Genomic DNA, 25,049 nt, shown 5'->3' with positions numbered 1-25,049 from the left:
GAGATGGATCTGGGAAACATTTTGGAGCTAGTCTCTGGGAGTAGACATGAAAAGTGAGGGAAGAAAGTAATCAAGGATAATGCCTAGTTTACATTATCCACTTGTGTTGGGTGACGTAATTCAATTTCAAGACAGAACAGAATACTGTTGTCGTGCTTTCCCTAATGTAGCCTTTCCCAGAATTTTCTAAAGAATATCCACTGTCATCGGCAAACTACTCCCTGCCTTTTGTGGAACTAAAATAAGTCCAGTGGGACGGCAGGCAATGACCTCATTTATCGTTTGAACAGAGAATGGAAATTTCTCCCTGATCAACAACCTGGAAGGAGGTGTGAGGATTATGCCACAATGAAATGCAGTGGTCCCCTCATAGAAGGCCAGGTGGCCTCCTGTTCCTTTTGTGCAGGTGTCTTTTGATTAGTTAGGGCTTCTCTGTGCCTCCTGGAATACTGACACATGCATGGGGTGAGGAAGGAAGGAGCCATGAATTCATTGTATACCGACAACTGGTCAAGACCACCTGCCTGATCTGGGCTTGCCAGCTCCGTCCTTTGGTACTTTTGAATATTTCATTTGTATTTCTGACTCCGAGTCTTTGTGTTTTGTTTCCACCAACCGAGATATACGTTCACATTTCATCACCTGTACTTACATTTCAAAGTTCAGGTGGTGCCTCTTTTGCAAGTCCTTTCCTACTACTCTAACCCAAATGGATCTACCCACTCATTGAACTCCTGCCATTGTAGATGTAAACATAAATCTTTATAGTTACATTTATAAATCAAGGAGGTTAAAGTAATCAACATTGGGAAAGTAAAATTCAATGGTGTTGAAAGATATTCTAAACATAGAAATTGTTTGCTCCCCTTTTACCTGTCTTGTAACAGTGCCCTAAGTTTTTATGCATTTTACCACCAAGCCATTCCACTAGACTACACTGGAGTGCTTCAATTATAGTGAATGTGTATATATTTATTAAATAAATGAAATACATTATGTATAAGCATTGACCCACGGGCAGCTACATATGGTTGTGAATGTTGTGATGGTGTGCACTACACAATTCTAGGGAGAACCATTTGCGGAGACCAGGATGTATATAAATGACCAAGCAAGAGTAGGCAACACTTAAGAAGGTTCCGCCGAAACCGGTTTGGCTCAGTGGATAGAGCGTCAGCCTGCGGACTGAGAGGTCCCGGGTTCGATTCCGGTCAAGGGCATGTACCTTGGTTGCGGGCACATCCCCAGTGGGGGGTGTGCAGGAGGCGGCTGATCGATGTTTCTAACTCTCTGTCTCTCTCCCTTCCTCTCTGTAAAAAATCAATAAAATATATTTTAAAAAAAGAAAAAAGAAGGTTCCTTCAGTGCAAGGGTTGGCAAACCATGACCCATGGACCAACTCTGGCTCACTGCCTGTTTTTATAAATAAAATTTTATTGGAACAGGAGCACATCTATTTGTTTATCCAGGGTGGAGCAAAAGTAGTTTTACAGTTATGAGTACGCAAAACACAGCTTATTCTTGTATTATTTATTATGTATTATTTTCCATACAAACAACTGTAAAGCTATGTTTGCCCCATCCTATATATTGTCTATGACTGCATTCCTACTTCTGTGACCAAGTTGAGTCTGAGACTGTATGTTCCTCTAAGCCCAAATTAATGACGTTGACCCTTTAATAAAAAGTTTTCTGACCACTTATGAGATGGGGTCTTTCTCAAGTTGAAAAAAAAATCAAACTCATTTAGTTTTTAAATGTTGTTTACTAATTAAGTGCAAAAGAAAAAAGATGTTTCATTATGCTATTTTTTTTTCCGTTTCAAAGTTGTCTTACTCTTTTGCAGTAATGCCTGAAAATTCAAACTTTCCGTATCGGCGGTATGATCGGCTCCCTCCAATCCATCAATTCTCCATAGAAAGTGATACAGACCTCTCCGAGACTGCAGAGTTAATTGAAGAATACGAGGTTTTTGATCCTACTAGACCGCGGCCAAAAATCATTCTTGTCATAGGTATGAGGACAGAAAGCAAAATTCTCATGCTATTGTTAACTTTGTGTATTTATTTGCATTTCAAAAAATTAAGTCAATTATGTATCACATTTGCAAAAAATTAGTCAGATAAAAAATGGCAAACAATAGAAACAAAAGCTTAAGAGACAATAGATGGAAACACTTTTAGCATAATTTTCAATACACCAGAAATTGTTATAATTATATAACCTAATGCTGTTTCACTTTTATAGAATCCATTACAGTGTCATAGAAATTCTCTATAATGAAAGTAAGGACTAATCCCTTCAAAATTTTTTGTCCTGTGGTTTTGACTATTTAATTGTTAACATAGATAACTGAATTTCTTAGACGTTTTCTAAACACGATGGCTTTTCCCTTTAACTCAAAAAAATTGAATATTTATTCATTATTAACTTTAGAAAGAATAATAATAATAATAATAATATGTTGGAAAAGACTCATGTAAGTGAATCATTCTTAGCAATTATAATAAATGTAAATTTCAATGTTATTAGACAAGCATATCTAAAAGAGTAGTGTTGTAAAAGCATATAACATCTAAGAATTAATCCAAACAATAGTGATAAGAGTTAATTTTTAAAATTCCCACTATGAATCTTTAAAAAAATTTTTTTTTCTTTATTGATTAAGGTATTACATATGTGTCCTTATCCTCCCATTGCCCCCCCCCTTCGTGCCCTGACCCCCCTAGTGACTGTGTCCATTGGTTATGCTTATATGCATACATACAAGTCCTTTGGTTGATCTCTCCCCCGTCCCCCATACTTCTCTGCCTTCCCTCTGAGGTTTGACGGTCTGATCAATGCTTCTCTGTCTCTGAATCTGTTTTTGTTCATCAGTTTATGTTGTTCATTATATTCCACAAATTAGTGATATTTATCTTTCTCTGACTGACTTATTTCGCTTAGCATAATGCTCTCCAGGTCCATCCATGCTGTTGCAAATGGTAGGAGTTCCTTTTTATAGCAGCACTAGAGGCCCGGTGCATGAAATTTGTGCACAGGGGTGTGTGTGTCCCTCGGCCCAGCCTGCACCCTCTCCAATCTGGGATCCCTCTCACAATCCAGGACTGCTGGATCCCAACTGCTTGCCTGCCTGCCTTCCTGATTGCCCCTAACCGCTTCTGCCTGCCAGCCTGATCACCCCCTAACCACTCCCCTGCCAGCCTGATTGATGCCTAACTGCTCCCCTGACAGTCTGTTTGCCCCTAACTGCCCTCCCCTGCAGGCCTGGTCACCCCTAACTGCCCTCCCCTGCAGGCCTGGTCCCCCCAAGTGCTCTCCCCTGCAGGCTTGGGTCCCCCCCAACTGCCCTTCCCTGCAGGCCTGGTCACCCCCAACTTCCCTCCTCTGCCGGCCTGGTCACCCCTAACTGCCCTCCCCTGCAGGCTTGATTGTCCCCAACTGCCCTCCCTTGCAGGCCTGGTCCCTCCCAACTGCCCTCACCTGCTGGCCATCTTGTGGTGGCCATCTTGTGTCCACATGGGGGCAGCCATCTTTGACCACATAGGGGCAGCCATCTTGTGTGTTGGAGTGATGGTCAATTTGCATATTACTCTTTTATTAGATAGGATAGTATTCCACTGTGTAGATGTACCATAGTTTTCTAATCCACTCATCTGCTGATGGGCACTTAGGCTGTTTCCAAATCTTAGCTATGGTAAATTGTGCTGCTATGAACATAGGGGTGCATATATCCTTTCTGATTGGTGTTTTTAGTTTCTTGGGATATATTCCTAGAAGTGGGATCACTGGGTCAAATGGGAGTTCCATTTTTAATTTTTTGTGGAAACTCCATACTGTTCTCCACAGTGGCTGCACCAGTGTGCATTCCCACCCACAGTGCACGAGGGTTCCTTTTTCTCCACATCCTCACCAGCACTTGCTGTTTGTTGATGTGTTGATGATAGCCATTCTGACAGGTGTGAAATGGTACCTCATTGTCGTTTTGATTTGGATCTCTCGGATGATTAGTGACTTTGAGCATGTTTTCATATGTCTCTTGGTCTTCTGTATGTCCTCTTTTGAAAAGTATCTATTTAGGTCTGTTGCCCATTTTTTTATTGGATTTTTTTCTTCCCCTTGTTAAGCTGTATGAGTTCCCTGTAAATTTTGGAGATTAAATCCTTATCGGATATAACATTGGCAAATATGTTCTCCCATGCAGTGGGCTTTCTTGTTGTTTTGTTGATGGTTTATTTTGCTATGCAGAAGCTTTTTATTTTGATGTAGTCCCATTTGTTCATTTTCTCTTTAGTTTCTATTGCCCTAGTAGCTGTATTGGTGAAGATACTGCTTCGGCATATGTCTGAGATTTTGCTGCCTGTGGATTCCTCTAGTATTTTTATGGTTTCCCATCTTAAGTTTAAGTCCTTTATCCATTTTGAGTTTATTTTTGTGTATAGTGTAAGTTCGTGATCTAGTTTCATTTTTTTTGCATGTGTCTGTCCAATTTTCCCAACACCATTTATTGAAGAGACTGTCTTGACTCCATTGTATGTTCTTGCCTCCTTTGTCAAATATTAATTGAGCATAGTGGTTTGGGTCAATTTCTGGGTTCTCTATTCTATTCCATTGGTCTATATGACTATTCTTGTGCCAGTACCAGGCAGTTTTAAGAACAGTGGCTTTGTAATATAGCTTGATATCTGGTATTGAGACCCCACCTACTTTGTTTTTCTTTCTCAGGATTGTTGCAGCTATTCAGGGTTTTTTTTATTCCAGATGAATTTTTGGAGAGTTTGTTCTAGGTCTGTGAATTATGCCATTGGTATTTTAATGGGGAGTGCATTGAATCTATAGATTGCTTTGGGTAGTATGGATATTTTAATGATGTTGATTCTACCAATCCATGAACACTGTATCTTCTTCCATTTGTTTATGTCTTCCTCTGTCTCTTTTTTCAGTGTCCTGTAGTTTTCCAAGTACAGGTCTTTTACCTCCTTAGTTAAGTTTATTCCTAGGTATCTTAATTTTTTTGGTGCAATGGTAAATGGGATTTTTTTTTAATCTCTCTTTCTGTAAGTTCATTATTGGTGTATAAAAATGCCATAGACTTCTGGGTGTTAATTTTGTATCCTGCTACATTGACGAATTCACTTATTAAGTCTAATAATTTTCTGATGGAGTTTTTAGGGTTTTCTATGTCATCTGCAAGTAATGACAGTTTTACTTCTTCTTTTCCAATTTGGATACCTTTTATTTCTTCTTGTCTAATTGCTATGGCTAGCACTTCCAGTACTATGTCAAACAGGAGTGTTGAAAGTGGACATCCCTGTCTTCTTCCTGTTCTTAGGTGAAATGGTTTTAGTTTTTGCCCATTGAGTATGATGTTGGCTGTAGATTTGCCATATAAGGCTTTTATTATGTTGAGGTGTGATCCTTCTATTCCCATTTTGCTGAGGGATTGTATAAAGAAAGGGTGTTGGATTTTGTCAAATGTTTTTTCTGCATCAATTGATATGACTATGTGATGTTTATCTCTCAATTTGTTTCCCACTATGAATCTTATGTTGAATATAGAAACATCATTCTGATGCCATTTCACAAGGAATAGGTACTGAAAATACTTTAAGTACTTTTTTGACCACTCTTGCAAATTCTAGCTCCCTCAAAATCTATAAAAATTATGAAGATACCTGTGAACATGAAACATATGTAGTTATTGTATCATTTTCCAGTTTGACTCAGCTCTCACAGAGATTACTGACAGCAAAAAATCTAATGTGAAATGCTCAAAGCTATTTTCGTCAGTAACTGTTAACTGAAGGCAAAATGTGTATATACATCCTTCATGCAAGGAACTGCTCCTAGAAGATATAATAATGATGGCAACTAGGGAAAAAGCATGAAAATAAACACACCAAGCTATAACAAGAATTTAAGTTCACCAGACTAGGAGTGACATTTATATATCTCTAAGTGTAGTGAAAATGAAATTGCAAACCTATGTAACCCTGAATTGTTTATAATAATATAATAGGAAGAAAATATAGAAATCAACTTTCCAAAAGTCAAAATATTCTTATAGTGTATGATAGTCACTCTTATAAATTTCTATCTATTCTTGAAAATGTAATTTGTGTGTGTGTGCTTAAAATTTTGAGGTCCTTAACTATAAGACAAAGAAATACTTTATTAAAAGAGCTATAGGTGAAGAATAATTGGAAATTATTTTACCATTTTATAATTACATATTATTCAAATTGTGGTCTTCTTGTTTCTGTTAGTAAATATTAGTGATTATTAACAGGATGAGCAAAGGAGATTTGATTGACCATGAAAAAAGTGAAATACCAAATTGTTCTTGTGTAAAACAACACATAGGTGAATGTTTTGTGATTGTGAATTTTATATAAAAATGATTAAAATATTTCAGTAAACTAAGATCTTTGAAGGAGATATAGATCCTCCACTTCACAATTCATTTGTTACTTAGTAAATCAACTTGCTTTCCAAGGGAGTGATTTTGGTTTTAGACTTGCATGCTGAATTGTAAATTTTCTGTATTACAAGAATGATACAAAACCAATGATTATAAATAATTTTTAGAGAATTGAGATAAAAGAAGAAAGGAAAAGTCAAACCTTAGGTTATCTAAGAAAATTGGGGCAATTTTAAGAAGTTTCTATAATCAAATTCATCCAATAAATTAATGCTAATCTCTGTCAATTGTATTAATCAATTGTGTTGTCTGCTATTGCCTCCATTAATTGACAAAAAACACTTTTTTTTCTGTGAAGGTGCTTATAAATTTCTTAGTATGTTTAATTTTTTTAAATTCAATGGAATTTATATTCTATTTGTTTGATGGTTTGTAAGATTAAGTATGAAAATACAGTTTATGAAAGATAACTTTAATTCTTCAGGGATTAAATCAATTTGAAATTTTGATGGAGTGTTCATAATTTTTTCCCTTCAAGCCAATCCATGATTTGCCCATAGATTAATAGGCTAAAAGCAGCTATTTAGAACCCAAATTAACTTTTGATTTGCAAAGTAATGAATTTAATCTGATAATAGTTCATAATGTTAAAGCTAATCAAATAGTATTAAGAGGTTCTTAGAGAACCATAAAAATGTAAACAAATTCCTATACTAAGTTGAAAAAAACAATAAAAAGGTGAAAGCCAGATATTATTAGGTACATTATTTGGGATTGGGGTTCAGAGGTGATTCTCATTATATTAGTTGTTCTTAGACTTCTGCACATTAAATTTTTTAATGAGAAAATAAGCCCTAAGTCTATCCACTTGGAACTCTTCTGTCAAAACAAAACACTTGTCTTTTTTTTTCTTTTCACTTATAATAGAGGCCCAATGCACAAATTCATGCACTTGTGGGGTCCCTCAGCCTGGCCTGCGGGATGGGGCCGAAACCGGCTCTCCCACATCTCCCGAGGGGTCCCGGATTGTGAGATGGTGCAGGCCAGGCTGAGGGACCCCACCAGTGCACAATCGGGGCCGGGGAGGGACCACAGGAGGGCTCCAAGGTGAGTCTGGGCCTTCTTGCTCAGTCCCGATTGGCCAGACCCCAGCAGCAAGCTAATCTACCAGTCGGAGCGTCTTCCCCCTGGTGATCAGTGCAAGCCATAACAAGTGGTTGAGCGGCCTTAGCATATCATTAGCATATTACACTTTGATTGGTTGAACAGCTGACCGGACACTTAGCATATTAGGCTTTTATTATATAGGATTGCTTATAACAAGAATAAAAAATATTTACTAAATAACTATATATAAATGACTTCTACCCTCCAAAACTTAATATATTGAATTAGTAGAGAGAACATCAACTCACTTTCCTATTGAATTTTTATTTTCAATGTTGTTTAATAAATTATAATTATATTTTAATGAATATTACCACAGCATTTTATTAGTTATTAGACATTGACTTTAAAGATATTTTGTCTACAGTCAATAATTTATGCTTAGGTATTTGAAAACATTTCATTTTTATAATTGTTAACAAATAAATTAGACTGGGCTGGTTACTATGCTGTATTTTGAAATTTATTCAGACTTTAGATTCCAAATCATCTAGCTTGTTTAGAAATATAAATTAACTAAAATAATCTAATATGATTTGGAAGTAAAATTTGAGCCATATATTCATAATTATTTTAGTACTTATGCTTTTAAAATTAAATGCAACTATCAAGTGTTAGTATTATGTTATATTGCAAATGTTGATTATTTCACACTAACATATTACAAAATCAAAGTTATCATGAGTTCTGTAAAATTATTCTACCTTGAGAATCTATTTCATTCACTCTGCATATTTGCTGCATAAAACTTGAACTTAAAGGAGATAGGGCAAGGACATGCATGAGCAGAAAAAGTTCAAGAAAAGATTTAAATAAGTTGTGTCGATATTATTGGGGACCTGGTGAAAAAGGTGAAGGGATTAAACAAACAAACAAAAAAAGATAATAAACTCATAGACTCAGACAACAGTATAGTGATTACGAGAGTAAAAGGGGGATGGGGGAAGGTAGAAGAGAGTAAAGGTGGAATAAATAATGGTGGGAAAAGACTTGACTTTGGTTGGTGAACACACAATACAATATACAGATGATGTATTATAGAATTGTACACTTGAAACCTATATAATTTTATTAACCAACTAGCGTTCCCGTTGCAGGAAAAATCCTGCAATAGGGTTTCCTGCTGCACTCTACCCCGCCCTGCCTGCTCTCCTCCCTTGTCCCCCGCCCCGCGTTCTCTGCCAGCCCCTTCTTTTCTCCCCCCGGCCCGCCAGCCCGCTCTCCTTCCTTCTCCCCTGGCCCCGCCTCCTCTCCTCCCTTCTCCTCCCCCTGGCTTGCTTGCTTCTCCTCAGCTTTGCTCCCTTCTGCAGCTCTTGGCTTCTTTCTACGCTGTCTTGATATGCAAATTAGCCATCATCTTTGTTGGGGTAATTTGCATATTCATCCTGATTGGCTGGTGGGTGTGGCGTGGCTTGGGCGTAGCGAAGGTGCGGTCAATTTGCATATTTGTCTATTATTAGGTAGGATGATACCCCAGTAAATTCAATTAAAATTTTAATTTAAAAAAATTAGTGTGCCTTTGGTTCAAAAATAATTGTTATAGTTCACCCTATTACACATCAACTCTTTATTGACATGAAACACAAGTCTGTTATTTCAGTCATTGTCCTGTGTATGCCATAGATTTTTCTTCATTTATGAGGAAAAAACTGAGAGCTTGCATAGAATAATAGTGAAGATATCTTTCACCTGCATTGTTCAAAAACTTTTTAAATTAGTTATTTAGTAAAATAGGTAAAGGAAAAACTGTCTCTCATTTAATGCCGTTGATCACGACAGTTCTACCCTTTCCCTGGTTAATCTGCACTCGCTCTGCATTCAGGAATGGGATTGAGATGCCACCAGTGGAACACGTACCTGCCCTGGTCTTTACTGTTAGTCTAGAAGCTGCATCTGAAGATGAAGGCAATCATTGTATAAAAGGGAGTTTCTTATTGTATCAGAAGGTCACAATTTAACCTCTTTTAAATCGTAGGTGGTCCGGGAAGTGGAAAGGGTACTCAAAGTTTGAAAATCGCAGAACGTTATGGATTCCAGTACATTTCAGTGGGAGAATTATTAAGAAAGAAGATCCACAGTGCCAGCAGCAACAGGAAATGGAGTCTCATTGCCAAAATAATTACAACTGGAGAATTGGCCCCACAGGTACGGCTGTATAATTTGCTTTTTCTTTTTTAACACTTCTGTAGTTTTTATACCAGTTGTGAGTATACTTCGCTTAATTGCGGTTTTTCATCCTTTTTCCTTTATAAAAGGAAACAACAATTACAGAGATAAAACAGAGATTGATGCAAATTCCTGATGAAGAGGGCATTGTTATTGATGGATTCCCAAGAGATGTTGCCCAGGCTCTATCTTTTGAGGACCAAGTAAGAATGTTTTCTTATATTTTAAATGACCTACTTTTTACTTAAAACTTAGAGATTTTTTTTAAAAGACTTCTTGGAAGACTTGATGTTGTTGGGAATGAATTCTGGTCTGAAAACAGGCAAGTACATCAGTACAAGGTGGCAGAAGGTCATATCCTTGGCACACAAGCTTAAAAACCGAAGACAGTCTCTGCCAAAAAGAAAAGGCAAAAATTAATAGCAGATTTAAGTTTTTACTGAAAATTCTAATCTCTGTAGCCTTTATTTCAAAATCTTTCGCTAGGATTATATTTTTTATCTTTAATTAGTAAAAACAAGTCTTACTCGTTACTGCCCAAGGATATACAACATCACCTGTATTTGCATTGTTACCAATTAAGGAAGCCCTCTTCCTGGGTTTGTGAAATACTAAACTATGTACCTATCACAAAGGAGGGTTCAGGTTGCCAAAGTTACTCAAATTTGAGTAGATTGTGCCTGCTCTGCACCCAACACATCTATTTTAAAGGGAAATAAATCAATGAAAACATTTTGAATATCTATTTAATCTTTGAAAAGCTAGTGTAACTGATTTTTTTTTATTTAAAAATTTGAATTACAAAAATATTGGCTATAAAAATTTCAAGTCCTGGTATAAAAAGTGAAAGTTCATAAATACCCTCCTTCCATTCCACTGACCCTCCTCTCCTAGTAAAAACACTATTAAGCCCTAGCAGGTTTGGCTTAGTGGATAGAGCGTCAGCCTGCAGACTGAAGAGTCTCCGGTTCATTTCCATTCAGGGCATATGCCCAGGTTGTGGGCTCGATCCTCAGTAGGGGACATGCAGGAAGCAGCCAATCAATGATTCTCTCTCATCATTGATGTTTCAATCTCTCTCTTCCTCTCCCTTCCTCTCTGAAATAAATAAAAATATATTTTACAAAAGCAAACAAAAACACTATTAAGTTTATTGTTTACATATATTTCAGGCCTTTTCCTGTATGTCACACACACACACACACACACACCCATGCATGCACATGTGCACATATTCATACAGATGCATTTTTAACATTCATAGCTATTTCTAGACTGTCTGGCAAAAAGTCTTCCCAGGTGTAGTCTCATCAACATTGAATGAGAGAATCTGTTTCTCCCAGATATTATTCACATTCTTTTCAACCAGATAAAATTCGTGTTTAAAATTTTTGCAACATAACACATAAGAAATGGTATTTCATTTTTCACATTTACATTTCTTGAGTTACTACTTAGGTTAAGTATATGTTCATATAGGTAGTGGCCATTTGTATTTATTTCTTGTGTGAATTACCTGCTTTCCTTTGTCCATATTTCTATAGACCTGGTTTTTGTTTTTGTTTTGTTTTGTTTTTTACTTATTTAAAGAAGTGTTTAATATATTACAGATATTACATCAGAGAGGATTAGGTCAAATAAGGTGGAAGTTTGTGTCTCTCATGGAGGAAGCCTGGAGGCAGGCAGGCCGTCTGAGGCCAGAAGAGAGCTCCCTAAAGCCTTTCTTTGAATCTTCCCTTTCACTGTGTCAGGACACCTTTGCGGCAGCGTCTTTCTCCCTCCTCCGCTTCCTCCTTCCACAGACAGGCCTCAGCATCTGTGCTCACTCGGTTTAAGGGCTTGGTTCTAATTGCTCTGGCCTTGACGAGAGAAATACTAGGAAAATCAATGTTCTGTTGTTTTTGCTGTTGCTGCCACATGGAATGGCTAATGAAAATGCTCTGGCGGCCATTCTGTATGATTATTGGCTATTGGTGGAGCATGAGCGCCAGGCTGGCAGGCATTCCCACCCAAACCTGGTCCCCATGCTATGTATTGAATGAGATGCACTTGGCAAGCACAAGCATAAAAAATCTATTTGATTCTCTCTATTACCTTTCAAACATCCTATATCTTCCCCTGGATAATAACTTAAGGGAGATCCAGTAGCTTTTCTGGTCACTTTAAAAACATGAACAGATAGTCTCTTTTGCAGGTATTAAAAAGTCTAGTACACAATTATATCTCAATAAAAAAAAATTTAATTAAAAAAAAGCTCTGTTCAGTCTAAATCAAAACTTTAATTTCTCATTTAATTTACTATATCTCTGCTACCCTCCCGTTGGGCCTGGCTCAGCCTCAGAAACCTAAAGTGACATATCAGATCCTGAAATTCTTCCTCATGTGGCTTATAGTGGGGCAGGTAGGAGAAAAGGGGCAAAAAACACACAACTCCCCAGGAACTCTCTCTGGACATCAATCTCCCCCTACTCGTATACAGCCTGGGCATGGGTGATAGGCCGAGAGTCACAGTGCTGGTTTGGGGAAACCTCTTGGCAGGTATCTCTCTAGAATGTGCAGTCACATGTATGTGCTGTTCTCAACTACCCTCTGAGTCTGGAAGAGACCCATTTTTCATCTTCTTAGGTTGCCATCATAGCAGCATGGAGTTTCTTGGCCGCTGTGGGCAGTGCAGCGATCCCTGAGGCTGATGCCTCCATTGCTGACTATGGCAGTTCAGAGGGTGCAGAGGCAAAGCTGAAGTGTTTATGTAAAGCAAAGTGTTAGGGTCAGCCCTGACTGCTCCACAACCTATGTGTACTGTAAGCTCCCAGGCCAGGGTATCTTTTTTTTTCTGGTACCATTTCTGACACCAAATGTGTGGGGATGTCCCACACCAGTTCTCCAATCCACCAGTATCAACCATGGGTCCAACAATTGAATTCAACCCTGACACTATTCAGAGTTAGCACAGACCCCACAGGAAAAGGGCTCAGTCCCACCAGACTGCGCGCCCCCCCCCCCCACCCCGCCGCCCGCCACTTCGTTCCCAAGTCCCAGGGGCCAACAAGCTATAAATTCAGGGGTTCCCATAATACCCTTGTCAGGTTCAATGATTTGTTAGAACAACTCACAGAACTCAGGAGAACACTTATATTTACCAGTTTATTAGAAAGGATGCAAGTCAGTCAAATGGAAGCGTTGTGAAGGGCAAGGTATGAGACTGGGAGTGTGGAACTCCCATGCCCTCTCTGGGCACACCACCCTCCAGCCCTTTAATGTATTCACCAACTCAAAAGCTCCCAAATTTCATTACTGAAGAGGTCATGGAACTCGATCTCTATCCCATTCCCCTTCCTGGAGGTCAGGGAGTGAGGCCGAAAGTCCCACCGTCTAATCTCAGGTCTGGTCTTTCTAGCAATCAGCCCGGTTCTGATGTTATATAGGGGCCCCACCCTGGGTCACCTCATTAGCTTAGACGCCGATGTGGTCAGAAGGTCATTGTGAACAACAAAAGACACTCCTATCAGAAAATTTCAAGGGTCTTAGAAGCTCTGTGCCAGTAATTTGAAACAAAGACTAAATACTATTTTTATTATACACGACTCCTGGTTTTTAACCAGCTCTTTTTAGTGCACATGTGGGCATATACGCCATTATACAAAAATTTTCCCCAAGACTTCCCCACAGGTCCAGGATATAAGAGAGGGATTTCTGATGCAAGCCATATACTAGTGAAGCTAAGACCAGTGTAACAAAAAGAACTAACCCTTAAGTGGCTTATAAGACAAAGAAGTATACTTTTGGGGGGGTAATAGCATCTATGTGAACTGTCTACATTGGCTGGGCAGCTTTTCTCCTTGAAATCATTTCAGGATCATGGTCCCTTCCAAGTTGTTCTGCCATCCTCTAGGGCACTGCCACCATCCATATGGTCGAAGCAGAGTTGCCATCATGTGGGGTCCAGCTGGCATGGAAGTGGGGGGGGGGGGGGGGCGGAGAGAGTGTGAAGGTCTGAAGTCCCAGACCTGGAAGTGGCATCCATCACTTCATGGTGTTATTGAGAATTCAGTCATGTTGTAATTACAAGGCAGGCTGGGAAATGTAGTCCAGTCGGGAAGCCAGGTGTCTGGCTACAGTTTTATTACTATGGAAGGACAAGAGAACTTGGTAGCAGTTTCTACCACACTTTGCCCCTCCAGCCATCCAACTGTCTGCTTGCTTCCTTCTTCCCACACATAGAATGTACTCACTCCCTCCCCAAGGAAAACAACTCAGAGTCCCATTCTCTAGTTCAAGAATCTCTACTAGATGTGCAGTGTTCTCTGTTAGATCCCCGGTCAACTTCTCATACTCAGCCATCTATGCACTAAACATCAACTTGTCTTCTCTCCCTGCCATCAGTCAACAGCGGAAAAACAAGACCAGGAGAAGTGAAATAAAGGCTCCTATTTGAATATACAGTAGTCACTGAACCATAGCAAATAACAAATTCTGTGAGGTAGGGATTGCGAAGGGTTTTTGCCCTGGCAATACACTGACTTCCCAGGCTAGCCAACTCCTGCTTCTGCTCTCACGGAATAACTCTTTGTCTATTCCCTTCGGAGCCCCCGCCCCCACCCCCGCCCTTCGAGAAGTATTTCCTGTTGTCTATTGCCCTGCATAGCCACATCAAAGTGGCATGTTAGTGACTACACTCATGAGAGCTATTTTAAGTTTGAAAAAAATACAAGCTTTTAGTTACTTCGGTAAAACCATTTCCTCAAAAATATGGTAGACTTCTCTTTTTGGCTCCAGTTAGTTCCATTGCCTTTAACTACACTCAAAGTTCTTTCCTGGATATAGTGTTAAAACACTTTACTTCTTTGTTTTCTCATTTTGATGGCAGATACCTGGAGGCCATATAAAACAACAGGCTTGGATAGGAAAACAACATCCACAGTTTGGGTTTTGGTTTAGGGCTGGTTTGTTTGTTTTTTGTTTTTTGTTTTTCTTTAAGTGCAAGGGGGTTGTTAATGGGAGTCCTTGGAGCAATAATAGCCTTGTCTTCTGTTTGGAGGTATACAAGCAGTTTGCTTTTCAAACTTTTTTTCTCTTCATCTGCTTGCAAATTGGTCATTTTTTTCTTGGGTTACCTATTATAATATGTTGTCAAATGCAAAGGCACAGTCAATGCATACCAACATTCTAGCTCTTTCTAGCCATTTCTTATTTAGCTATGGGCTCCATAGGAACATCAATCCAAGTTATCACAAGTTGTACCAAATATTTTGCAATGACATAACAAGAGCCATTAACTTTCTAGCCTAAAATATCTGTGCTTTTACTGCCCAAGCAAACCAATGCCACATATTTCAGTTTTAGATAGTGTCCCACTTATATGACTATTGTCTCTATTATTCAGAGTAAATACAAGATGCTGTAAAAAAAAAAAAATCTATACTAATAAAAGGGTAATATGCAAATTGGTCATGACACCCTCACAGTAACAACTGAACAGCAGGCTGTGTGGGGCGACCAGGCCAGCAGAGGGAGGCAGTGAGGGGTGACCAGGCCAGCAGAGGTGGGCAGTGAGGGGCAACCAGGCGAGCAGGGGGGCAGTTGGGGGCAACCAGGCCAGGAGAGGGGGGCAGGAGGGGGGGCAGTTGGGGGTGACCAGGCCGGCAGGGGTGCAGTTAGGGGTGATCAGGCAGGCAGGCAGGTGAGCAGTTAGGAGCCAGCGGTCCAGGATTGTGAGAGGGATGTTTGACTGCCAGCAGTCAGACATCCCCCAAGGGATCCCGGATTATAGAGGGTGCAGGCTGGACTGAGGGGACCCCCTCTCCCCATGCACAAATTTTGTGCACCAGGCCTCTAGTATATATATATATATAATGAATCAGTGGCATAACACAGAAACTGATTTCTCTTCTATGTGGGTGAGAGCGGGCCAGCTTCAGTCCTCACATTCATTCAGAGATGCTGCAGGTTCTTCCCAAGTCTTTGTCCTTAGGGCGGTGGTTCTCAAATATGTTGGTCATGGACCCCTTTACAAGTTTAAAAATTATTAAAGATCTCAAAAAGCTTTCATTTACATGGGCTCTACCTATTTATATTTACCATATAAAAATTAAAACAAAAATTTAAAAATATTTGATAATCATCTTAAAATAACAATAAATCCATACAGATGAACATAAATAACACATTTTAATGAAAAGCAACCATGTTTTCCAAAACAAAAAATTAGTGATAAGAGAGGCAATGCAAATCTCTTTAATTTCTGGGTTAATAGAAGAGAGCTGGATTCTTACATCTGCTTCTGCATTCCAGCTACTGTAATAGCACATTTCATATAACCATGGAAAACACCACTCTACATGTTTGAGAGAATGACAGGGAAAAGGACACATAATTTCTTAGTGTTAACATGAAAACAGTTCTGACCTATAGCATCCCTGTAAGGGTCTCAGCAATCCCCAGGGGTCTCAAGAGCATACTTTGAGATCCACTGCCATGGGACATGGTTAACATCTGTGTGATGAAAGCTAGGTCACTGCCATGGCCAGATTTCAGTTGGTTGGAAGGAAAAAGGGATGCAGAATGTAATGTTAAGGTTAAAAAAAACATTCAAACCTGTAAAGAATTTTTGTGAGTTTATTTGAGCCAAACTGTGGACAATTGCTGGGAAGTAGACTCTCAAGGTATTGGGATAATGCTCTGGAGAATGAATGTTTTTTACCTTGTTTTATACATTACAATCAAAAAAGGAGACATAAGTGGGTTACATGAACTCCATTGGTGATAGATTAGGGAGGCAGGAGAAAGCAAAGTGGGGAAACCTCTGGGATTGGATTAAAAAGTAAAATGATAAGACACATACTTCTTTTATTTAGGTGGGTGCAGGATAGTTAACAGTCAATAAGTAACTCAATAACAATGAGGGGATTTGTGGTCTCTGCAGAGTAGTGCCTGTGCTTTGAGGGGTCCTGAAGAAGAAAAATTACTTTGACATTCCAAAGATGTTATCGTAGATGCAAAAAGACAATAGGCTCTGTTAAGGTAAAGACTGGCTTTTTTCAGGGAAGATACCAGCCTAGGACGTGGCTACCCACCATAACTGCTGTTATTTAAAGTTTTCTTTTAGACCATCCTTTGTGGATACTTTAGGTCTCCTATTGGTGTGAGCAGCACAAGCTTTAATTCAATGGCCAGAGAATGGAGAAGCAGTTGTCAAACTCACAGATGAACCTCTGGTTCCAGAGAAATCTGGGGGAGGTTGCGGCGGGGGGGGGGGGCGGACAACATAATGAGGGGTTGGCAAATGCATTCGTTTTCAGGAATAGGCCGGTCTGTTCTGGGAATTGAACACCCCCCCTCCCCCCCCGCTTTCTTCCCTTATATCAGGAGTGGGGAATGTCCAGCCTGTGGGCTGTATAAGACCTGAGAAAGCATTTGGTCTGGCCCTGCCAAGGCATTAGGGGTGAGTTAATTAAATGACTGACCAAATATAGCAGGCTGATTTGTAAGTTGATAATTTTGTATGGCCCTTGAATGATGTTGTAAATATCCAAATAGCCTTTGGCAGAAAAAAGTTCCCCACCCCTGCCTTATATGATCCCTATCTGAAATGTTTTTACATTTGTCCTGATTGTTACAATGAGATAATGGATAAGTGAAGGGAAAGCAACCAAAACAGACAAGTGAGCCATCACAGATCTCTTCACCACCAACTGAACATACCGCAATAGTGCATAGCCAAGATTTCACTGGATAGCCCAGAGGCCTCCGTCAAAACCTAAGCAAGATGTTTTAAAGGCTGTAGACTTGCATATTCCGTGGGATAGGAGTGGGGAGAAAAGCCAGATTTCTGTACTGAGGATTCATGAACTAAACAATAAAAAAGCTAAAACCAATAAGAACTCTGGGGTGCTATTATTGAAAATGGAGGAGGGAAGCCTACACCAAATCTATATTTAAATATATATGTATAGGGTATTTCAACCATCCTATATAATAAAGAGGTAATATGCAAATTGACCCTCATGCCCTCACAAGATGGCTGCCTATGGCCAGGCCAGCAGAGGGGTTAGTGAGGGACGACCAAATGACTGCACAAGCAGGCTGCGTGGGGCGACCAGGCCGCTGGGGGGTGGGAGGGCATGAGGGGTGACCAGCCTGGCAGGGAGGGGGGTCACTTGGGGGAGACCAGGCCAGCGGGGGGGTCAGTTGGGGGCAATTAGGCTGGCACGGAGGGGGGGGCAGTTAGGGGCTACCAGGCTGGCAGAGGGCATCAGTTGGGGGCGACCAGGCCAGCAGGGGGGGCAGTAAGGGGTGACCAGGCCAGCGGGGGGGGGGGCAGCTGGGGGCGACCTGGCCGGCAGCGGGGGGCAGTTATGGGCAACCAGGCCTGCAAGGGGGGCAGTTAGGGGCGATCAGGCAGGCAGGCAGGTGAGCAATTAGGAGCCAGCGGTCCAGGATTTTGAGAGGGATGTCCGACTGCCGGTTTAGGCCCAATCCCGGCCTAAACCGGCAGTCGGACATCCCCCGAGGAGTCCCAGATTGGAGAGGGTGCAGGCTGGGCTGAGGGGATCCCCCAAGCATGAATTTTGTGCACTTGGGGGGTGTCCCTCAGTCCAGCCTGCACCCTTTAGCAGTCTGGGAGCCCTCGGGGGGTGTCCAACTGACGGCTTAGCAGCAGTCAGACATCCTTAGTGCTGCCACAGAGGCAGGAGAGGCTCCCACCACCACTGCTGCGCTTGCAGCCGTCAGCCCGGCTTGTGGCTGAGTGGCGCTCCCCCTGTGGGAGTGCACTGACCACCAGGGGCAACTCTTGCGTTGAGTGTCTGCCCCCTGGTGGTCAGTGCGCGTCATAGCGACTGCTGGTTCCGTCGTTCGGTCGATTTGCATATTACCCTTTTATTATATAGGATATTAATTTAAATATCTAAACATTTAATTCAAATTTTAAAACTATCTATATTTAACTATGGTATATCAACTCCCTGGCCCCAGCTAATTTTCTGGTTTTATGTATCTACATATGCACTCTACATGCTGGACTACTTCCTATTTCTCACAGGGACCTGCTCCAGCTATTTTCTCAGTCTATTTATATCATCCCATAACGTGCTGGTTTCACTGTGCATTCTGTTTATGAGCTGTATCTGTGTTTATGCTTATAGACCTAGCTCATTCGTATCACTGTTTCATAAATGTTTTATAAAAACGTTTTATTGGTAGACTTTCAGGTTGCTTTAAAATTTTTATTACCAACAGCATTGGGACCAATATCCTTATACTAGTACACATCGCCCTTTGCATATGTAAAAAAAAATCTCTCTGGAATATTTTTCAAAATGGACTTTCTAGGATAGAGGGGAGTGTTTTGAAGGTTCAAGTATTTATCTGCATTAATTGTTGGATATAGTGTGAGGTAGAAATAGAATTTTATTGTATGTTTTAAATGAAAATGGAAAATGTATCCAGTGGTCCAAAGATCATTTGTTTTGTCCATTGAAATGACTTATTCCTGTATAGACATGGGTCTGCTTTATGGTTTCTCTACTCCTTTTGTCTGTTTACATATTTCTGTGCCAATATCATGACTTAATTGAAGAGCTCTAAATTACAACCTTATGTTCAAAGGACAATGCTCTCCCCTTCTTTTTCTTTTCTAAATTGGTTATGCCTATACATTAACTATTTTTTTAATCCTCACTGAGGATATATTTTTATTGATTTGAGAGAGACAGAGAGAGAGAGAGAGAGAGAGAGAGAGAGAGAGAGAGAGAGAGAGAAAGAGAGAGATTGAATGCCTCCCACACATGCCCCGACTGGGGATGGAACCCGTAATCTAGGTATGTGCCCTGATAGGGAATTGAACCCACACCTTTCGATGTGGGGACAATGCTGCAACCACTGAGCCACCCGGCCAGGGCACATTAACTCTTTTTTTTAATATATTTTTTTTATTGATTTTTTTACAGAGAGAAAGAGAGAGGAATAGAGAGTTAGAAACATCGATGAGAGAGAAACATCGATCAGCTGCCTCTTGCACACCCCCTACTGGGGATGTGCCCGCAACCAAGGTACATGCCCTTGACCGGAATCAAACCTGGGACCCTTGAGTCCGCAGGCCGACGCTCTATCCACTGAGCCAAACCAGTTTCGGCAACATTAACTCTTTATGAATTTTAGAATCAGTTTGTCAGATCCATAAAAATCTGTTCATATTTTTATTTGAATTTCAACACAGATATTACATGTAGATTAATTTTCAGAGAACTGAAGCATTACCATATCACTCCATTTATTCAGACCTTACTTTATGTTCTTCAGTAAATGAAGTTTTATAATCTTCTATGGAAAAGCTGTACATTTTTGTTAGCTTTGTCCCTAGGTAGTTCATAGTTTTGCTATTATTATGAATGAGCTACCTTTTCCCCTAATTCCTATTAGTGCTCAGTTGGGCACCCACTGATTACTGATGGTGTTCTCAATACCCATCTTGGTTTTACATATTTTAAAAAAATCCCCTCCACTCTGTGTCCCCTCTTTTGATTCCCCCAGTTTTCTTCCCAGTTCCTCCCTCCTCAGGAGTGGTCCCTAGAGCTGCCTCCGGGCCTTTCCTGGCTAGGCTTGTGAATCCACTTCCGCGTGATTTCCGTGTGGGGAGTGGTTTGGTGCCCTGGCTGTCTTGTTTGAGAACTATGCAGAACTTTCTTGATGATAATGTTGGTTGGTTTTCTTCCAAGCAAAATAAAAAATATATATATTTTATGTTTCTGTGAACCAAATGTCTAAAAGATCCAGACATTTCTACTGTATTTATAGATACCAATTGGTGTTCAACTGGCTTGATTTTTCCAGTGTTCCTATACTTTTGGTGCAAGCAAAGTATATTGTTTCTAGAAATTTGTATTTGAGTAGACACATTTTATAATTTATTTTTATTGTGTTATCACTTTACTCACCAACATTAGCTGTTGTTATTCCACTTCCCAGGTAAGGGAACTAAAGCTCAGACAAGTTAACCTTTTGCACTCGGATGTCGAGTGTGACTCGACACAGTTAGCATGGATAGCAGCTCATATTTCGAGCCACACTCGACAAGTAGTTTCACTGCGGGGGGAAGGGGGATTTTTGTCTATTTTTCCAGTATCTTTTCTTGTTTTCATTAGCATGAAAGGACAAGTAAAATGTAAATGCCGTCTCAACTGATGCCAAAAAAGAAAAAATGAAAAACCAATAACGCATGTGAAATTTATTAGGAAACTAGTACATGATCTTGTTGGAGAATTTAGAGATGGTACACTAACTTCCAGGAGTAGATTATTTATTATCCACTAACTTAGAGCAACGTTTAGATGGAAAGCTCCATATAATCACACCTCACCCTAACAAAAAACACAAAGATTGTGTTGTTTGTTCTAACAGAAAAATCAAAGGAGGAGGAAGAGAGACGATTTATATTTGCGAAACATGTGAATGTAAACCAGGTCTTCATGTGGGTGAATGTTTCAAAAAATATCACACCATGGAAAATTATAGTGATTAAAATTACTCTTGGAATGTATCAATAATTTGAAATATAAAAAAATCCAAATAAATAAGTTTGTATGAAAAGAAACTCCAGTTTTTTATTCTACTGCCGCACTTTGCAAAATCTGGGGTATTTAAAAAATTAAATCCCGAGTAGAATAAAGGAATCGAGAAAAAAGCAAGCGAGTGCAAAGGGTTAAGACACTTGCCTAAAGCCACCAGCCAGTGAAGACAGAGCTAAAATCCCAAGGGAGGGGATACAGATATTCTAGACCACTCACTTTCTCTAATCTCAAGGTCATAACTAGAAGCATGCAGGCTAAATTTGGGCTTCAGACAGTTTTTTTTAAATGTACATCATATCACTAAAATTGAGAGATTTCATATTAAACAGCAGATTTCTGGCTTGTCGTGAAAATTTTGGAGATTTGGCTGCTCCCAGTCCACATTCCTACATCTGAGTAGCGCTGCTGTCATTAGTGTAGGCGCTCTCCAACTCACAGCAGTCCCCCACTCCGGGCCCTGACAAGGCCTTGGAGGCCACACCCTGCGGTGCCTCTTGTCCTCCTCTGGTCACAACTGTGACTGATTGTAATTGTTGTTTGTCACACACACACACACACACACACACACACACACACACACACACACACACAATGGGAGCGGGGAGGAGAGAGAGAGAGAGAGAGAGAAATACCTCACAAACACATGTAGACCCCTACATAGGTGACAGAGAGCTGTCTGATCTAGTAGGGGTCAGCCTATATATTTGATTTCTCCTACTTGTCAGGTTTTTAAAAGGTAATTTAAACAGAAGATCTAATATCTCTTTCTGCCCTCCAATGTATCTTGAGTCATCCTCCTGAGGTGCACGTACCCCCATTAAGGAAGCATGGACTAGGGAATTGAATATGTCTGATTCATAACAATTAGAGATCATTTGGGGAATACTTAAAGTAATGGCTTCTTTTACACAAATCCAAACTCATGTTTAAATCTGCAGTCCACCATGGTTTGTTTTCAGAGTTTTGAGATGTAATGTTAGTTAAAAGTACTGATTCCCCGAGGTGGGGGGGGGGGGGGGAGGAAGGGGACATATGTAATACTTTCAACATTCATTAAAGATTTTTAAAAGAAAAATGTATATATCTTATAATGTTATTAACCAATGTTACCCCAATAAATTTAATTTTTTTTTAAAAAGTACTGATGCCTAGTAACAGCAGGCACTAAGCATTCTTTACTTGGGTTGTACTTCTCCTCCTCCCAAGGGGGAGAAGTAAAGAGGGGACTTTAAAGTCCCCCCTCCAGACACCTTAGCTTTCACCAGTGCTTAGTAAGTATTTATTTCAAGTGCAGTAATAGACCCAAGATTATCCCTGTAATAATGCCACTCCTACTCATTTGCATTCCTTCAGGCTTCTTGGGTGAGAAATAAAGGACTCCAGGAGTTGTGCTTCCAAGGGGGGTGTGGCTCATGAGCACACACAGTTCTTGTGAATTTCATTTATCTGTGTATTGTGAGACAAAAGAGGGTGAGACCTGCTGGAGCTGGTATACATGCCTATTTTAATTTTTTTTTTTAACAGGTATTTATGCCTACTTCAAACTTTTTTTCTTTTTCTGGTAGTGAGTTCCTCTAGGACCTGTAACTTAACCTCAACTTTGCCATTTAAAAGGATTCTAAAAATATAATTAAATTCAGAGTCTGGGTGAGATAGAATATATAAAAAATTCCCAACTAGACACAGTTTCTCTTCAAAAAGGCGTAGAGATCAAAGAAAATCAATCCTCAGAGAGCTGTCATCCTACTTGCATAGTGAATTGATTTGACAGACTCATAATTTGATTTGCTTTTCCTATGGGGGACAAATTTGATTTGCTTCTAATGGGGAGTAATTTAATTTTAATTACACAATTTTTTCCTAAGTATTAGCACTTTCAAAATATTAAAAAAACATGTGGATGCATTCTCCTGAAACTGTTGACTTGGACGCTTGCTTATATTTATTTAATAATTAGATCTTGAATTTGAGAATATATTACTAGATAATTACCCATTTATTTTTATTGTGATGTGCTGTAATTACAAAGGACCATTAAAGTTAAAATGTTGATGAGATTTTTATAATTGCCCTATATAAAGTGAAAAAAAAAACAATTTCTAAATTGCATACAAAGAGAAAATCAGAGTTATCATTGACTTTGCCATATAATTTAGGTACTGTTGCTGCCTAACAAATCACCCAAAACCTAGTGGTCGAGAAGAACAATATTTATAAACTGACCTGCTTTCTATGGATCAGGAAATCAAGAACTGCTCAGGTGGTTGGCTTTGAGTCAAGATCTCTAGTGATGTTACATTTAAATGACGGTTAGAGGTAGGCTTCTTGACTCATGTGTCTGATGCTTGATTTGGAAGGCTCAGAGCAGCGAGGGCTGGAATGGCTGGAGTTCCTTGGGTATCTTTTCTTATCTTGCTACGTGAAGGCCTCAGAGTGGCTGTACTTCACAGCAGCTCAAGGCTCCAAATGCATGTAACGTGAGAGAGCCTGAAGGAAGCCCTATTAACCTAGCTTCAAAAGCTATTGTGTTACTTCTACCACTTTCTGTCCCTTAGAGTCACTAGGGCTGGTCCATAATCAAAGGGAGGGAGATTAGAACCCACTATATTTTTAGAAGGGAGTGTAAAAAAAAACACCACAAAAACATTTGTCCATGTGTTTTAAACCACCTCACCATGGCACTAAATAAATAAAAAATACCTGCCCATGTTCTGCCCAGTGTGGTTCAGTTGGTTGAACAATGTCCCTTATACCAAAAGGTTGCCGATTCAATTCCTTGTCAGGCACATGCATGGGTTGCAGGCTCAGTCCCCAGTAAGGGGCATGCAGGAGGCAGCTGGTTGATGTTTTGCTCTTGCATCATTGTTTCTCTCTCTCGCTCTCCCTTCCTCTCTGTCTAAAAATAAATAAAAAGCCCTAGCCGGTTGCTCAGTGGTTAGAGCATCAGCCCACAGATTGAAGGGTCACGGGTTTAAATCCGGTCAAGGGCATGTACCTCGGTTGCAAGCTCAACCCCTGACCCCGGTGGGGGCAAGTGTGGGAGGCAACCAATTGATGTGTCTCTCTCATATCAGTGTTTCTCTCTGTCTCTACTCCTCCCTTTCACTCTCTCTAAAAATCAATGGGAAAAAATATCTTCAGGTAAAGATTAACAACAACAAAAAAGACACTATATAGAAAAAAACTGGATAATAAAAATATATTTTTAAATACCTGCCCATTCTTCACTTTGCTCATATCTGTCCTTTTCCTTCATTTCCTTTTTTCCTAGTCTTTTCATGCCAGGTGCTCACTCCAGTATATTTGGACTTTGTAGTCCTCGCTTATCTACCCTTCTTGTCCTTGTTCTCTCCACATTCTGCCTATTTTGTGTCCTGATTAATCTTTCTAAAAGACCACTGTCATTAATTCATCCCTCTGGTTCAAAGCTTTGAATGCTGCTTATTGTCCACAAGCATGTTTCTCCCTATATGGTTTGTATCAGAATCAGGCACAAGCCTTGTTAAACAATGCAGATTGTTTAAGCCCCTTCTCAGAATTACTGCATTACAATTTCTAGTGGGTGAAACCCAAGAGTCTACATGTTACCAAGTTAACAACCTTTAGCAAAGCTAAATCTTAAGCATGCTAAAGTGCACATTTTAATTCAGTGTTTAATAGCACACATCAAAGGTTCTCAGCCATAACATGTTGCTATAGTTATGGAGCAAGCAGGCTGTTGCTAATAA

At 39.9% G+C, this 25,049-nt stretch overlaps 1 protein-coding gene across 3 annotated transcripts in view; it reads left to right on the top strand.

Annotated features, from left to right (window-relative positions):
- AK5 (adenylate kinase 5) overlaps positions 1–25,049 on the top strand; it is a 199,996-nt gene that overhangs the window by 9,054 nt on the left and 165,893 nt on the right. For 2 of the 3 annotated variants that reach the window (XR_013813766.1, XM_079776461.1), the window contains exons 3-5: positions 1,847–2,014; positions 9,564–9,733; positions 9,844–9,957. Coding sequence is in view for 2 of the 3 variants with exons in the window: in XM_079776461.1 (XP_079632587.1) it covers positions 1,847–2,014; positions 9,564–9,733; positions 9,844–9,957 (452 nt within the window). In the remaining variant the exon portion in view is untranslated. The remainder of the gene's footprint in view (positions 1–1,846; positions 2,015–9,563; positions 9,734–9,843; positions 9,958–25,049) is intronic. The other variant, XM_079776462.1, reaches the window with a different exon arrangement.

Source organism: Cnephaeus nilssonii (assembly GCF_951640355.1).
Source record: "Cnephaeus nilssonii genome assembly, chromosome: 7".
NCBI lineage: Eukaryota > Metazoa > Chordata > Mammalia > Chiroptera > Vespertilionidae > Cnephaeus > Cnephaeus nilssonii.
This window is presented reverse-complemented; position numbering and strand designations above follow the sequence as displayed.